This window comes from Tasmannia lanceolata, unplaced genomic scaffold (assembly GCF_043159265.1).
Source record: "Tasmannia lanceolata isolate RefF3 unplaced genomic scaffold, GAP_Taslan_0.1 ptg000002l, whole genome shotgun sequence".
Lineage (NCBI taxonomy): Eukaryota > Viridiplantae > Streptophyta > Magnoliopsida > Canellales > Winteraceae > Tasmannia > Tasmannia lanceolata.
In genome coordinates this window covers 49509801-49527715 of record NW_027518679.1, presented here as the reverse complement: position 1 = coordinate 49527715, position 17915 = coordinate 49509801, and the positions used below count along the sequence as shown (strand labels likewise).

At 37.6% G+C, this 17915-nt stretch overlaps 2 protein-coding genes and 1 non-coding gene across 3 annotated transcripts; 2 read left to right on the top strand and 1 right to left on the bottom strand.

The window, feature by feature from the left end:
- Nucleotides 1-651: 651 nt before the first annotated feature.
- On the top strand, nt 652-9582 carry LOC143876806 (putative pectin methyltransferase QUA3). Its single transcript, XM_077378505.1, has 7 exons — nt 652-1315; nt 4909-5112; nt 5217-5427; nt 6364-6625; nt 6757-7128; nt 8058-8153; nt 9183-9582. The coding sequence occupies exons 1-7, from the start codon at nt 893-895 to the stop codon at nt 9379-9381; spliced, it is 1767 nt and encodes a 588-aa protein (XP_077234620.1). The 5' UTR covers nt 652-892; the 3' UTR covers nt 9382-9582.
- A 1236-nt stretch (nt 9583-10818) lies between these two features.
- On the top strand, nt 10819-10892 carry TRNAV-AAC (transfer RNA valine (anticodon AAC)). The gene has a single exon. It is a non-coding gene; the product is annotated as a tRNA-Val (tRNA).
- An 824-nt stretch (nt 10893-11716) lies between these two features.
- LOC143876797 (RHOMBOID-like protein 2) lies at nt 11717-17290 on the bottom strand. The gene is made up of 5 exons (XM_077378495.1): nt 16859-17290; nt 13793-13956; nt 13439-13602; nt 13095-13345; nt 11717-12169 (listed from the first exon to the last, which is right to left on the bottom strand). The coding sequence occupies exons 1-5, from the start codon at nt 17131-17133 to the stop codon at nt 12058-12060; spliced, it is 966 nt and encodes a 321-aa protein (XP_077234610.1). The 5' UTR covers nt 17134-17290; the 3' UTR covers nt 11717-12057.
- Between the last annotated feature and the right edge of the window lie 625 nt (nt 17291-17915).

Genomic DNA, 17915 nt, shown 5'->3' with positions numbered 1-17915 from the left:
GGGTACATCCCACAATCTCCACTGAGTCCATGTGTATGGTGGGGCCCATAATTTTACACGTCATGTGTTTGATGGCGTGGGCCCACTTTTTTACACCCATGCGTAAGTAAGATAGTATATATATATATATATGGAAATGATATTCCCACACCCTTATTCAAAGCTTATCATTGACTGTCATGGGTATTTTGGTCTTTTTAGAAGGTAATTTTTTTGTCTTTTTACATATAAGGACATTTTTGTCTTTTTATAAGTAAAAAAATTAACCAGGGTTATTTTGGTCACAAACTGATGGCATGATCTTATATGCAAAATTTGCTCTGATAGGCTCTATTTGCAAATTGTCAAACTAGACAAATCTTTTTGCAAATAAAGCAAAGTAGAAGACGTATTTTGCAAAACTCCTTTTTTTTCTCGAAAGGATATATCCGTCCCTTTTGAAAAACGTAAGAGCCTCCCGGATAATTCACGTCAGGGGTGCCAATTATCCGATAGAGGGTGCGAATTATCATCGTCTTTTGCAAAGGGAGATGATATTTTTACCCCCTGCAATACGCATGCGCCCCATTTATAACATGATTTGACGTCAAATAGGAGGGGTGAAAATATTATCGCGCATTGTCAAACTAAAAAACTGTTTTTTGCAAATAGGGCCAAAGTAAAGGAGTTCTTTTGCAAAATCCCCATAGAAAGAAAACTCAAACTGTTCAAAAACCACGCTCCATCCGTCATTGAACTCTGATTCTTTACTTCCTCCAATCTCCACCTCCTCCTCCTACAAGAGAAAGATTAGAAAAAAGGGAAGGAAAAAAAAAAAAAAAACAGAGGATTTTGAATCTGAAACCCTAGAATTCTTATTTTGCTTCAATGCGGATCTGATTCGGATCCAAACATGGGACACCTAAATCTCCCTTCCTCAAAGCTCCGTTCCCGCCAATGGAAGCTTCTAGATCTAGTAATAGCCGCCTTATTTATCGCCGTCCTTTTCTTCTTCGTCCTCCTCTTCACGCCTCTCGGCGACTCTCTCGCCGCCTCCGGCAGACAAACGCTCGTCCTCTCCTCCGGCGATCCACGTCAGCGTCAGCGTCTCCTCTCCCTCATCGACTCGGGAAAGCATCCCACGATTGAATCCTGTCCGTCGGATGCCGTTGATCATATGCCCTGTGAGGATCCCAGGCGGAACAGCCAGCTCAGCAGGGACATGAATTTTTACCGGGAGCGTCACTGTCCGGTGCTGGAAGTGACTCCTCTTTGTTTGATCCCTCCCCCGGATGGATATCGGATCTCTGTTCCGTGGCCGGAGAGCTTGCATAAGGTGTGTTTGGTTAAGGATCTGATTCTTTCTGAGTTTTTGGTTTTTATCAGATTTTGGTGGTTCTGCATTTGTTACATTCTAGGGTTAGGGTTAGGGTTTCATTGCATGCCTAATTGGTTGCAGTACAGGTAAACAAAGAAAAAAAGATGGAAAAAAGTGCAGCCTGATCTCCCAACGGTTCAATTCGAGAGGAACCATCATAAGTTTCTGTTTTGGTTGCAAATTCTCGACGTTTTCATTAAGATAAACCACTTAAAATATAAACGCAAAGGTGTGCCAGGTAATAAGTAACTAACACCCACAAATTTAAAATGCATGATCCTACAATAACTCCTTGTAACTACATCATGTACACCATAACATGTACCTATTAGGGTCTTTTATTGCTTTTGTGTTAACAGAATTGTGGGGTTTCGGTTTTTTTTTTTCCTAGAGATTTGAAATTAGGGCTGGGAAAAGGGATCTTGTTGTTCTTTGGTAAATGGTCTGGTAAAGAATATTGTTAGGGTTGGGGGGAGAAATGTGGAAAGTCTAAATCTTAACCATTCAGATGCTGAATAAACCTAACAAACTAGAGTGTGCAATGCTCTAAGTATCCAGCTGTACATTATTTCCATTATGATTTCTTGGAGCAGGTCTAGCCTCACCTGTTACAATTAGGAATAACGGTGCAATTTGGGTCAGGTTGTGTTGAGCTTTTGCTAAAAAATGAATTGGAATCAACCCAAGCCCAGCCCGATTTTTTGGAAACAGCTCAAACCGGAATTCCCGAGAATTGACCTGAGTTGCACCCTAATTAGGAAGCTTGGTGTAAGTTCCGTTCTACTCAACTCAACTCAACAAAGCCTTTGTCCCAAACTAGTTGGTGTAAGTTCCGTTGCATTTGTTTAATTGGTGTTTATGATAGATAGTGTGAGATCCTCAGATGAGTTTCCGATTTTGCACTCCATGACGGATTACAGGCATTTATAAGATTATAATTTGGAATGGACTCCTTGGAGGAGAAGGAATCTTGGCATAAGATTAAAGTTAGTTCATTGTCTCTTAAGGTCAGAGTCAGTGTCACTGTCCTCATCAGTTCAAATGGGTGGTTGTATCTGATCTTTGTCATTTTCACTTGTTTGAGTACTGTCAGTTATTTGGTTTGCGGCAGAAGAAAATCCTAGTCAACTCAGCACGATGCTGGCGAGTACTCAGTTGGCCTATGCAATCCACATAAACAGAGGGTTTTGTTGTTGTTAATCCCCTCCTCTTGGCTGCGGATTTTTTTTCAGTCAAATACATGTTTAAGCTTTAAGCACATTTAACTTTTCTAGGAAAGACAGTAAACATATATGAAAAGATTTATAAAAACAGGATTGAGCGAGACAATTGTTTTCAACCAAATACGCATTTAAGCACATTTAACTTTTCTAGGAAGTGGTAAACAAATTTGAAAAAGATTTATGAAGCATAATTGAGCAAGACAAACTAGAGAAGTCCGGAATATCTGAAATTGATAAGGGCGCAGGTCAATACACTCCAGTATATTTTCTATTCCAGTTTCCTTACCAAAACAGAATTCTCCGAAAATTCTTCCCAGAAAAGAACGAATATTATAACTATGGTTTTGGTCTCCTTCTTGGACAGTGCTTTGCAAAGCTAAATAGGAAAAGACCATGCATTTATTTCTTAGAGGGCTTATCTTAATATTAATGGGAAAGTGGTGGTTAAGACTTTGTCTATAGAACAGAAGAGTTATAAACATCAACCTCTGAACTTAACTATGTAAATTGAACCGAGGGGTATTCTATGTAGGTGAAGTTCTTGAAATGATCTCTATGGCTTGCATTATAAGAAGTTTCTGGTTCTTTCCAAGTAACTGTGGCCGTCGTGCACCAAATTTATCTATTTCCCACCTTTTATGCTCAAGAATCAGTCTTTATCAATCTTTCCCCCCAAAATATCGATCTTTACCTTTTCTTTACCAAATCTATATCCTTTTAGAACCTTTCTTTAAACATTTTCAAGAAACCCATCAGGAATCCTAGAATCCATCAAGAATTCAAGAAACCCACCTAGAATTCAAGAGCCTTTTAACCATATACCATATAAGGCCTGCTCAGACAACTGATATTGATCAAATCTAAATGTCTGTTGAGCTTGTTGGTTTGATGAAAGTCATGTTCAATTGTCCCTAGAGGATTGTGAATATTCCATCTCTGCTACATAGTTGAGAACCTGTATTCACTACCTAATTTGTAATGCTTGTTTTAATCAAGAATGAAATATCTTTGTCATTTTTGTATCCACTACATGATCTAATTGAATGTTTAATAGAAGTAAGTCCTCTTTCATAATTGTAGGATTTTCCTTCTCCCAGTAATACCTGTAGAACTCTGATATCAAAAAAAATAAAATCAAGAGGACTTCTTTTTGCAGACGTGCAACCATGTGCCTGCATGTGATTCTCGATCAATTAACCAGCCATCAGTCCTCTTTGGAGTTTTTTAAGCCAAAACCAGTGAAGTGTAGTTCCAATAGCAGTCGACAAACTCCATATAAAAGCCTTCGGAATGCTCTTGCTATGCTTTAACAAAACCTGAGAATCTATTTTTGAATCTCATGCCAATATCCGCAGTGTTCTTATCCTCAAAAAACTTCTCAGATTTTATGCTTCAAAACCAGGGCCTCAAGTCGGTATTCTTTGCGCTCTAAACCTGGACTGTTCTTTCTTCTAATATGATTGGGGAGTCAAATCCACTATCTATGCCACTATTCAGGAAAATTGTGCTCCTAAGAGTGTGCTCCACTTGTAATACCATTGGCACGTACTGATAGAACTTTATTCTATGCTTTATATCTCGGCGACTGTTCTTAAGTCTCACACAGGCTGCTTCATGGATAATTATCTGCTCTCATTCATCACTTTTTTTTAATAGCAGAAAAGAAAACAAGTTGCCACCATTAATATATTTGAGTTTTTGTCAGTGACATTCTCCGCAGCTTCCTACTCTTGAGTTTTGTCCATGGTTACTGGTTCTTTCCACAGTGAGTGCTGTCTTCTCCTCAGAATGTTGACTTAATTCTTATCCCCAATCGGATTTTGCCTGATTTCTTCAGTCCTACTTCACGTAAGTAGTAGTGTACAGATCAACATACATATATGTCTTATGCCCAGTGCTCTAGGATTTGTACGAACTTATTTTCTCCCTCCTCTGCCAGACAGAAAGTTTTCAGACTTAAACTTTTTGTACTATAATGCTCCTTGAAGTGGACATCTGGCTTTGAATTGTTTATTTGTTGAGTTATACTGCATTGAGACCTTGCAAAGGCAAAATCAGGTAATATGGGTATTAAGTGCGTACAGATCCTTAGTGCATACGATTTAGACGAAAATTTCCATGTTGGTTGTGACTTTCTGATGCTTAACATACTGCCCGTCTGCATTTCACGTCACCATCTCCACATTATATTCTAGTTGCTAATCAATGAATGGAAAGATTTGATGCCCCATAATGTGAAACCCCGGATCAAATATTCAGTAGTCATGCATGTTAGATCTTTCCACCCTTACAAGAATCCGTATGTACTTAAATGTTGTCCTTTTACAGATATGGCACAGCAACATGCCACATAATAAAATTGCAGAGAGGAAAGGTCATCAAGGTTGGATGAAAGAAGAAGGGCCATACTTTATTTTCCCAGGTGGAGGCACTATGTTCCCTGATGGAGCTGTACAATATATCGAGAAACTCAAACAGTATATTCCTATTAGTGGAGGCAGTTTGAGGACAGCTCTGGATATGGGATGTGGGGTAGGATATATACCATTGTCACTTTCAGCTCATGTTGGCGCATGCTAATCTTTTTTTCTGTATAGGATAAAGTTTTAAAGATGGCATTGCTCATCCTCATGCAGGTTGCTAGCTTCGGGGGATACATGCTTAAGGAAGACATTTTAACCCTGTCTTTTGCTCCGAGAGATTCGCACAAGGCACAGATACAATTTGCATTGGAAAGGGGAATTCCGGCATTTGTTGCCATGCTTGGCACCCGCCGGCTTCCATTTCCAGCATTCTCATTCGACCTGGTACACTGCTCTCGATGTTTGATCCCATTTACTGCCTACAGTGAGCTCTCTCTCTCTCTCTCTCTCTCTCTCTCTCTATATATATATATATATATATATATATATATATATACACACACACACACACACACACACACACACACACAACCTCATAGTTATCAAACTCTTACAGGTCGTACGAGTCAACTCCCGAGTCGAGTCGAGTCGCTGGGGCTGGTGACTCGTCTCTGTTGAAGACTCTTACGAGTCGCTTAGAGTCAACTCGAGAAAATAACTCTTACGAGTCGAGTCCCTGGGCTTGGGCTTTCTTGTTTTGATGGTTGAAAACTTGGAAGTTGGAACTTAGAACGTAATTATTTTTCTGCATGCATGTTACAAGCATATAGTTATTTATCTTTTTGGCTTAGTGCTCTGTCTACGTGCTATTGGTTATATTTTTTACATGCTTCATCTTTTGATATATGATTATATTTTTTTTCAACTAAATTTATGTTCTTGTCAACTTTTACAAGTCACAAGCATGGTTTTAAATTTCGGTTTTAGCTAAAATTTCGGACTTATCCGAAACCAAAATTTTAGCCGAAATCCCGAAATTTTTGGCGAAATTTAGTATTCGCTAATGAAAAGCCGGATTTTTAGGACGAAATTTCTATCGAAATTCTTTAACGGAATTTAAAATTATTATTTTATTATAGATTTCGACGAAATTTCTGAAATTTTGAACGAATTTTGGTAAATTTTGGGAATTTCGGTTTCGGTGCCATTTCATTTCGGTCCACACCGAAATCCGAAATTTCGGATTTGGGTCGAAATTTAAAACCATGGTCACAAGTCGAGACGAGTCACAAGTCATAAAATTAAGAAATCGAGTCACGAGTCGAGTCACTGGTTGACAACTATGTATACCCTATTATTTCCTTTTCCGTTTCAGTTATTTTTTATTTTTTCTGATCAAGAGTGATACTCGGCGTTGCAGATGGAACATATTTTGTTGAAGTGGATAGGTTACTTCGACCAGGAGGATACCTAGTTATCTCTGGCCCACCTGTACAGTGGCCCAAACAAGATAAAGAATGGGCTGACCTTCAGGCTGTGGCACGAGCGTTATGTTATGAGCTGATTGCGATGGAAGGAAACACTGCCATCTGGAAAAAGCCCCCAACGGATTCATGTCTCCCTAATCAAAATGAATTTGGGCTTGATCTCTGCAGTGAATCTGAGGACCCAAGTGATGGATGGTGAGCTTCTTGTAATCCTTTTTGTCTTTATAGAACTGTATAATTCTCAACCTTTTTAAATTCAACTAATAGAATTGAGATTTTTTTTTTCTCATATTGAAAAATGCATGCATTTTCTTGATCATTTGTAGGTACTACAAATTGAAGAATTGTGTCAGTAAGTTGTCTGTCAAGGGAGGAAATGCTGTTGAGTCCAATCCAAATTGGCCAGAGAGGCTAACCAAACCCCCTATCAGGGTCACACTCTTGAAAAATGGGATTGATGTGTTTGAAGCTGATACACGGCGCTGGGCCAGACGGGTTGCTTATTACAAGAAATCCCTTGGCATAAAGTTGGGGACTTCAGCCATACGCAATGTTATGGACATGAATGCATTTTTTGGCGGCTTTGCGGCATCTCTATTGTCTTATCCTGTCTGGGTCATGAATGTTGTTCCAGCTCGCAAGCCTTCAACACTTGGCGTTATTTATGATAGAGGTCTCATTGGAGTCTATCATGATTGGTAAGTTTTATACCATATATTCTACTGCCTCTTCTTTTTTTTAAAAAAAAAAACAGAATTTCTCTAGGAACCCGGGGTGATATTCTGCTGCCTCTTCCTGCCACATATATGATTTATAAAATAAGTGATTTGAAGTAGTGATATTTCTTACAAAATTGAAAACACTAAAAAAAAAAAAAGGCTTCCAAGATCTATTTGGGAACTGTAATAACCTTCGACAGCTGTTTAAATAATAAAAGACAAGATGAGTTAGTGCAATTATCAAAACGTGGGAGCACCAACATCAGTAGCCTTGAATTTATAGTGAGCATATAGAGAAACACTTGGGAAATAAAGGGGGGAAATTTCACCCAGTTCACTGAATGCTATAAAAGATCATCAATATTAGTAAACCGTTATCTTCTATCGTTCAAAAAATAAAATAAAATAAAAATGTATAGTGCAAATGCTGCCTATAAGCAGATTACCTGGCTTTGCCTGCAAATCATTACGGGCATGCCTTTCTTTTCTCTGCTTTTTTGTAAACTCTACTTGCTAACTGTACTTACCCGGGGTTGAGCCTCTAGCTCAATTGGTTAAGACTCTGATCTTCAACCTCGAGAACTGTTATAACCAGATTTATATGATCTCTTTTCTCCAAGCGTGCTCTTGCCTCTAATGTCTGAACTTTGATCAAGATCTTCTGTACCAATGTTCCTTCTAGAGGCCAGAGAAACTGGATGGAATTGTTCACCACAAAATTTTAGTTCATGAATAGTTGATGTGCTGAAGGCCTCCTCCCTTATTACCACTGTTATTCTTGATCTGAGTTTCCATTCTTATATTTTCAGCAAAGAATAAAATAATATTGCCTGTTTTATATGGAATCCTGGAGCCAATTGGGAATTGATGCTTAATTGCATTGCTGATGGGTTAATTGCTTCTGACAGGTGTGAACCATTTTCAACATATCCTCGAACTTATGATCTTATCCATGTAGCCAGCATTGAATCATTGATAAGAGGTTCTAGTAAGGGAGAGAGCAGGTATTCTAATTTATGAATTTCAGTTACTTGGTTTATTAATTGCTCAGATCAAAGTTTAGTCTTTATGGTGTTTTAATTATTGATATATCCTTATGATAGTTGCACGATGTAATTAGAGATATTTTATTATAGGATAGTTTTTCTCAATTTGTGAGAGGGGTGAGATCCATAGCTCTGCTGTAAGATATTGAAAAACCTCTCTAGGTAGAAACTTTTATTTCTTCAGCACAAAGGGTCTGTTATTTTATTTTTGTCTTTGCCAAGTATCTATAGAGTATAGGTATATCTTTTCATTTCAGCACTATTTAATTAGTTTAGCCTTCCAACCCTAAAGGAAACAATTTATTTTTAGCATGCGTATCTCCTTGTTAGTAAGCAAAATGACTCAACTCAACTCAACTCAACAAAGCCTTTGTCCCAAACTAGTTGGGGTCGGCTAAATGAATCCTTTAGATCAATTTATATAAATATATGGATGAAATGGTGTAAAATGATGAGAATACTCCTTTTATAGAGCTTCTTTGAATAGGGGAAAGATAACTCAACTCAACTCAACTAAGCCTTTGTCCCAAACTAGTTGGCGTTTGGCAAATAGGGGAAAGATGATGAGCATTCAGGAAATGAGGATAAATTCCTTGGCAAGGAATTGTAAATATTTCTTTCAATTTTTTTCTCTTACAGGAAATGATAAATGATATCCGCAATCATTTTTTTATAACAGCACTCCTCTCCCATTATTAAGTGCTTAAATGTTTTCCAAAATAAAAAAATTTCCCTGTATTTTAGGAAAATTTCAACCCTAGTAGAGCCTAGAATATCTTTTACATTGAATACTTTTTTCAATGAAAAAAAATTCAATATGGCTTCTTCCTCTAGATCCAAACCGCTCCTTAAGGTTCAGTTTTCAAATCATAGATCAGTTTCTAGTACGTACATTGGGTCTGTGCTTTTCTCTTTACCTTTTTCTTTCTATGCTGTTTGGACTTTGGGAACTTGTAACTTAGATATCATCTTCTATCTGATTTGCAGATGTCATCTTGTCGATTTGATGGTGGAGATTGATCGGATATTGCGTCCAGAAGGAACAGTTATCATTCGGGATCTGCCGGAAGTCATCGACAAGGTCGGCCAAGTTGCACGCAGCGTACGGTGGACGGTGAGAATGCATTCGCCTGAGCCGGAATCAAATGGAAGGGAGAAGATTCTTGTGGCTACCAAGAAACTTTGAAAGTTACCTTCTGCCTCTCATTGACACTCCTCTGTAGTTATTTATGCTCAGTTTTTTTTTTTTTTCTTTTCTGAGCCTGAAGCCAAGAAGTCACGCATCAAGATATGCATTTTCCCCCTTTTTTCTTATGTAAGTAGAGAAAAATCTTGAAATTTTGTCTTAAATGTCATATAAATTATTGAATATTATTCATTTTGTCTTTAGATGTCATATAAATCATTGAATGCTATTCAATAGGTTTCTGAAATTGTTTATAAAATGGGTGTTGTGTACAAACCTTCTCTACTCCCTCCTTTCACCTAATTTTGCAAAGAAAGCCTTTGTCCAACAGGGTAAGGATATATTATCATTCAAAAGGGCAAAAAAAAACAGGGTAAGGATATTAGAAAAGAAACTCAAAAGGTCACAGCTCTTCCTGCTCTTAGCTCTACTCAAATCTTTTCCATTGGTTGTAGCTGAATCTCCTTGCAGAGGATTATCAAGCAAATTTTTTCCAGCATTTGGATAACTCATTTTCCATGGATTTTTTTTATTTTTTTTTAAGAAATCTTCAATCCTGCCGGACCCTGGATTTTTTTCCCCATAGAAAACTTTATTAAAATCTGCCCTTCAAAACACATTTCTCCTTCCTCCAACACATAAAAAAAGGTTCATTCTTCTTTTCTTTTTCTTTATTTATTTACCAATCTGTTTCAATATAAAATTACCATTCTAACGTTATTTACTGTTTGTCTAATCCATTTGACCCACTTTAGATCTGTTTTACAATGTTTTCCTTTTCTATTCTGCATGATGGAAGTTAGGATTTCTACACAATTAGGGTTCCTCTTATTAAAATCTCCTAATAGAAGAAAGAGAGAGAGAAGGGAAGTATTATTCTCTTATCCCTGTTATTTAATAATTTTTATATATTATGGTAGTCTACGTTTTGAAATAGCAGGATAGAGATAGTTAGTCCAAAATCTGAAATTTTTAATAAGATGAGCATGATATTGATTAATTTGGATAAAGTCATCTAATAATCTTATATTTTTAGGGCGATTTTGACAGCCGATTGTTAGTCCAAAACTGATTATTGGAGTTAAAATCACAGTTAAGGCATGTTTGTTTTAGATGGTTTGGGAGTAATAATCTGTTTTTTTTTTTTTTTCAAAATCTAAAACAAAAAGGGTCTTAATTTTTAGTCTAATAATCGGTTTTGGATTCACAATTGGTTGTCAAAATCTAAAACAAAACATGGCCTAAATAGAGTCGATTATACCATAGCAGTAACTGTGTCACCCAAAATCAGCCCAATCACTTTTCCCTGTGGTTGAGATTAAAAAACGATTTTGCAGTGCCCTTAACAATAGAGGTGAAATAGTCACTATCAAAAAAAATTAAATTGCAGTATTGGGTTTTTAATAAATATATTATACTTCCATCTGTTTCACAAAAGGTTTCGTGGTGTAGTTGGTTATCACGTCAGTCTAACACACTGAAGGTCTCCGGTTCGAGCCCGGGCGAAGCCAAATCCTTTAAATTTTCCCCTTTTTTTTAATATATGATATATGCGTTCAATTTGTGGTCTGGTTTTGTTAACCCTCTTGCAGAAAATTGAACTGTACATTGTTTGGGTCCCATGCCAAGATTGATATCCTAACCGTCAGATCAAGGCCTGCAACAATCGATGATTTAGTTCTCTCGGGTGGACCACAAAAAGAGAGGCATGTTATATCAAGGGCTAAGATCATCAGATCAAGTTGAGACCAACATCAACAGCTTCACTTGAGTTCGCCAGTCGGATCAACAGACACAATTCCGCCCACATCGGCGTTGTGGGGCCTTAGGAAAGAGCCAAACAGTCAGTCTTTTGAGCATTTTTCATATGCTAAACACTGTATCATAATTCTAACAAGGGAATTGCCATTTTGTCTTCATTCACGAGGTGGCTGGTCTGACGTGCGACAGACTAGCCGCCGCGGAATGCCTTTTTCTATGGACGGAATGCCTTTTGCTATGGACGCTAGCAATTCCCTTCTAACAATATTGCAACCATGCCTTTTGCGATGTCTTTTGTCCCCATTCACGAAGTGGCTGGTCTGACAATGGACCAGCTGTTGTCTCCATTCACGAGGTGGCTGTCTTTTGTCTCCATTCACGAAGTGGCTGGTCTGACAATGGACCAGCTGTTGTCTCTATTCATGAGGTGACTGGTCTGACGTGCGACGGACCAGCTGCGAAATGCCTTTTGCGTTGGATCCTAGCAAATCCCTTCTAACAATATTGCAACCATGACTATAAGTTCAATCTTACACCTTTGTAATGAAAGAACACACACACAAAAGAATGGCCATTAAAATAAAATACTAATCTTTATAACTGTATCAAGGGAAGGGAGGTAATATCAATACATTACTCTGAAATCAGCTGAAACCCGAAAATAGAAACACCACATTTGTAACGGAAGAACACACAAAAAAAAATAAAGAATGGCCATTAAAATAAAATACAAATCTTTATAACTGTAGCACGGGAAGGGAGGTAAGATAAATACATCACTCTAAAATCCTCTGAATCCCGAAAATAGAAACAACCCATGAGAACTCTAACAATGTGCAGCGAAGGCTGGAAGAAAATCAGACATGGTCGATCTATTTTATTCCTTGAATAGAACAAGAACGTCGCCTTTTCTATTCAATTCCCACATTTCCATCTTGATGTCGGAACACAGCTCAGATAGTGACACCAGTGGCATTTATCGTTCCCATTCTCTCCACGAAACAGCAACACTAGGCCTCCTACAAATCTGCAAAACAAGAAACAACACAGAGGTTAACTACTAATTTGTTTTGTCAAACGAACATAGCTACTACTTGTATAGAACTCAGTCAAACACAGCTTAAAATTATAGGAAGGCAATTTTGGGGCCAATAAACAGTTTTGGACTCATAATCCAAAACAAACAGGGTAGAAGTCCAGGCGGTTGGTATCCAACATACCCAAGTTCAGCAATTATTGGGATCATGGGTTCACACCCAAATTACCCACCAACAATGATATTGATGCAACATAGATCCAAAATAGACCCTTTCATATAATGGAAGCTTTATTAGGAGGAAACTCTGAAGACATTTGCCTCTGCTTTGAGGAAGAAAATGACTCAAAATCAGTATGGTGAAACTAGACTTAAAAAGGTCTCTTTGGATGCCACCAAAATATGCCCTGATTTGCAAAGACAATTGCTTTAATTTTAGTTTATTTTCAAATGGGGTATTAAGGCTTCTTTCGAAGCCATCAATGAAAAAAAGCCAAGCAAAAGAGAAAAAACAACTACACAGAGATGCCCTTAACCATTACCAAAACCATTATACTCATTATTTGCAAATAATCATATTCAACTTCGAAACCTTTTGAATATAAGATTATAGGCAAATAACATTTAGAGATAGCCAAAGAGGCTCTAAATCCTAATGACCCATAGATCCAGCACTTTGGATCTGAAGGATGGTTAGAACCAAGGACATCTCGCCTACTTTAAAACTCAAAGGTCCCTAGAACCATGCATGCCATTCCTCATGCACATGTAAGGCACTAGCCATTAATTTAAACTAGAAGTGTTGCTATGGCTATTGGAATGTCTGGCATGTTCGAGAAAGTGACTTCGCCACGCTGTGAAAGAAAGTCTGGAAGTGAAAATTTAATATCGAAGATTTGCCTCCGGTAGTGCTTACCCAGCCACAAGCAAAACCAGCGCAATCAACCCGCATGTGTACTGGTATGCCTTGTGTTTGGATTTGATCCGACTTGCAGGTGGAAGAAGGTGGCGCTCCATCCAACCAAACTGGGGCCGAACCAACAAAATAAAGCCTAGAAGAAAACCCGTTAAGAACCCTCCAATATGAGCAAAGTTATCAACATGAGGCAGTATTCCAACAGCCAAGTTGATGACAATGATAATCACAAGTGTTATTAGTGCCGCAGCCTACAAAAAATAAAGCAATGTCAATCGTAGGATGGTTGAGCCAAGTCGAGGAAGTAAAAAATGAAAAACACAATATTATTAGATGGTGCTCACCTTGTTAGAATAGATAGTCCAGTTTGTGATTAGCTCCGATAGCATCGCTCCTAGAAGTCCAAATAGAGCACCAGATGCTCCAACAGAAATATTGTTCCTCAGAAAAAGGGCAGAAAGGACACTGGCACCAAATCCAGATATAAGGTAGATTAACCCGATCCGCACTGTAAGATCATGTAAGAAAGTGTCAAATATTATTATGACCCCACATGAAAGAGGGACAGATTTCCCACTTTTTATTCATATATCTTAAACATATATGCCATTCCTTAATTCATCGGTGACCCCACATGATAGAGGGACCAATAGGAATATAGGATTCTACGAAACCCAATCATTAAGGAGAGAGCTTACCAAACCCAAATTGTTGTTCGAGGCGAATTCCAATCAAAATCAGGCTCAACATATTCACAAGCAGATGAACGACACCAGCATGCAACCAGATACAAGTGACAAGCCTCCATCCTTGATGTCCATGGACCACTTTGGTCCATTCGAGACCACCTAACTTCTCCAGTCTGCAATAGAAAAACATCAATTTCAATTACAAAGCATCTAAAGTTGCGAAGTTTTTTCTTTTTGCAATCACTCAATGCATCTCGATATATAAAGTCATTGAGGCTGATCCCATCCTAAAAAGTTGCTCAAATGTCATAGCATAATAAGCAGAACAAAATGGTCTCACAAATAACTTATTACTAACATAAGTAATTACCAATCGGTTAAGACAAATTTTCTGAATATGAGCAGCTTTCTATATGGAGGAGTCTTTTGTTTCTTAAGACATTGAGTCATGATACCGAGACCAGCAATCTTTGGTATTTGGCATCTCTAACACCAAGAGTGCCCCAGACTTCAGAGAGTCATCTAACTTGCAATTGTCAATGTTATTATCCAGTTTGTTTATTAGTTTTGCTTCTGCAAGATTATTAGATTAATTTCTATCAAAGCCAAGATTTTCATATCAAAACTAATGAGTGTAAAACAATAGCTCCCAGTATTATAAAAAAACAGAAAGGTAGCAATGATTTATGTATGGATTTTTTTTTCTTTTATAAGCCACTGGAGTCACAATAATTTTCCATGTCCGAAATGGATTTTCAATTTGAGAAACCATGAAACAAAAACAAACTGACCCCAGATATGGCCATATTGTGTGCACATATACATATACAGATGCTATTCCAGACTATTCACAACACCACACCCAAAAACGTTTTCTGCCAAGTTCCATGCCTCCTCATAGATAAAAAAAATACTGAGCCCATCTTTTGTTTTCGAATAATAGTGAAATAAAAAACAACTAATGAATTAATTATAGGACCCCTTTTCATTTTTGAATAAACAACTGCTTGGAGCTACCATTTTCACATGACATATCACTAAATCAGAGTTAGATGAAACGAAAAATTAAGTCTGCCAACTATGTATCAGTGAAATTTCTGAAATACAAAATTTTCTTACAAAAACATAAATCTTCTTCACACCCACATCCACCACGGTACAGAGACACATCCCACAGAGTAACCAAATGTGGGGGCAAGAACAGAAGCAGCGGCCAAAAGTATAGTCATTCAAGTGCTTAGGAATCAAAGTCCCAGAATCAAACAACAAAAGCAACCTAATTTGTCAACCTCCTCAGCATGAGCCCATATCTCAGTTGGAAGGTGCTTTGTGTTGCAAAATTGCAACCACGGAGATGTGGATTCAGCCAGCTTACCAACCGTGAAGAAGAAAATTTTGCCCTCCCAATCCAGAACCTCCATGGCTCTCTTGATGTTACGGTAGTATTCAGTTACAACCAACTCAAAAGAGAAAAATATTTATTCAATAACAACAAATTGAAAGCATGGACAACCTTAACTGAATAGCAGCCTATTCCATGACTTTTTGGTAGCCTCCATACTGTCTTAACTCTATTTTCATGAAGGAGACCTTGAAGACTTGGGGTGTAGCAACTGACTGGCTTCTAACATGTGATAGGTGTTGAGAATTTAGATGTTTCAGAGATCACTGAAGGATAAACCTTTTCAGAATATAAAGAATTCGATATTGTAATGGCTGTTGCCTAATGATTTATGAAAGTGTACAGTGTTGTTGTTGTGTATGAAAGGCTGTGATTGTATTCCCACTTTGAGCTACAGAGTACGCTATTGCTAATTTTCATAGAGATGTACTCAAATGCGACTCTGCACAAGTTATGAAGCCAATTCAATTTAAATCTTGAACGCACCATGTTATCACTTTGTTGATGGGGAAATATCCATATTACAGTGGTGAGATACGCCATAGAATGGATACACCAGATCCCAGTGCATCCATCTATTTCGAAGGAGAACCAGACTATTAAATTTGATGACAATTAGCAAAGACCCTCTTATCATAGGCGGAAAGCTCAATCATCTAACTCGTGTCTTTTGTTAACTAATCCAGTCATGGTATTGTGGTCGCGCCTCCTATGAAGCGCTGATTATCTTTCCATCCTATGCCCCATAATCATCTAATATGTAACATTTAATAATTGTTTCATTATATTCTTTGCTAAATCTAACCATATTCTGAAGTCTGAATTTAACACATGTATCAGAACAAATTCTACTTGTAAATGGACAGAAGCCATGCCGACTTTAGTCTGATGGCTTCTGATAAATTCCATGACTTCCCATAGGGACGATATTTGGGTGTTATAAATGCTCCAAGTGGAGTGGATTTGCAGGAGCAAATCCAAGCCTAATGGGTCAAATCGGTTGCACCAAAATACATATTTGACCATAACCGGGATACTAGTAAAATTAAAATCAATGGAATTATGTTCTCAATACATTAGCCATAGTTCTACTCTTTTGCACTTAAGAGGAGCAATAGAGATAAGCAAGAGAACTGATTTAAGAGAAAACGTAAATGATCCAATCAACCCATAAAATTAAAATCAATGGAATTATGTTCCAAACAATTTAATTACTAATAGTAATAGCGTAATAGCATCTCTATAAGGATAAACTTGTGTGCTTCAATTTTACATCTATAGTGAACAAACCCTGCAATTCAAGATTTACAAAACCCCAATATTTCGCAAAGAAAATTCATGACACATAACAAGTAACTAACACCCACAAATCTAAAATAAAAATACTTTGTAACTAAATCACATACACCATAACAAGTACGTATCAGAAAAAGTGAAATCAAGAAAGAAAATCTAAGCAAATAAAGAAGAGCATCTGAAATCACAAAAAAAATCCCCCAAAAAAAAAAAAAAAAAAAAAAAACTCAAAGTCTACTAAAACAAAACAAACCACACTCATCCTAACCAAGATCATAAGAAGCCCAAATGTCATAAAAGAAAATATAAAAAGAAAAAGAACCCAAATCCAATAAGATTAATAAGATGAATTAAACAAAAGAAAAAGAAAAACTTACGTAGAAGCAGAGGGGCCGAAGAGAGGATTTTCATGGAGGGGCTGAAAAGAGAATCTGCCAAGAAATCTTGCCACGCATTTTCCATCACGGGTGTCTTGATTTGGGCAGTTGTTGATAAACATTGCAACAAGAAATACAGCGATGTTGGCTATTACGATGGTGGGAATTAACCAAGAAATCCATTGCCTCTCCTTTGTCTCATAATAATATGAAGGAGAATTAGTCCCCCTGTTTTTCCCTACTCCGGCCCTGCTCTCCACATCTTGGTTAGCCATCTCTCTCTCTCTCTCTCTCTGATCTGCTCTGTTCTGTTCTGTTCTGTTCTGGGTGTAATCTATGTACCTCTATAAAAAAAGTCTGTAACTGTGGAAAGAAGGTTGCCGTTGGAAAAGAAATATGAGTTTTAAGAAAGGAAGAGTACCGTGCGGTTTCCAACGCGGTAACGTATATATCTCTCTCCCTTGACTTGGAAGCGAGTGGGTGAGGTTTGGTAATGAAAAGGAAAGGGCCACGGAAGCATTTTGGAGAGTAGGAATCGGGGTGTTTTTAAATTATAAGAGAGTCACCGTAGCATCCTTTTTTCTTTTCTTTTTTTCTTGCAACTACTCTTTGAAATTCTTGAATTGACCCCAAATTTGTTACTTCAACCCATAAAAATAAAAATAAAAATAAAAAAAACAAAAAAAAAAAACTTCAGTAGGGCTGTCCATGGTTTCAAATTTGGGTTTCGGAATGCGTTTAGGTCCTCACCGAATTTCGACCGAAATCCCAATCGAAATCGTGGAATGTTTTGGGTATTTGCGATTTCGGTTTCTGGATTGACCAAAATCCGAAATTACGAACTGGATTACGGTCGAAATTTAAATTTCAGAAGAAACTACGTCAGATCAGATTTGGAGGGTTCCCTACTAACTGTGTCTCGGCCACTATCCATTTCAAATCGGACCGTCCATCGGAGTGTAATGTGGGTCCTACTTACATTCTATATGGTTAACTCTCTTAGAAGCCTAGAGAGAGGGTAATTGTGAGCTGCAGCGGAAGACGCGGTTTAGAGACT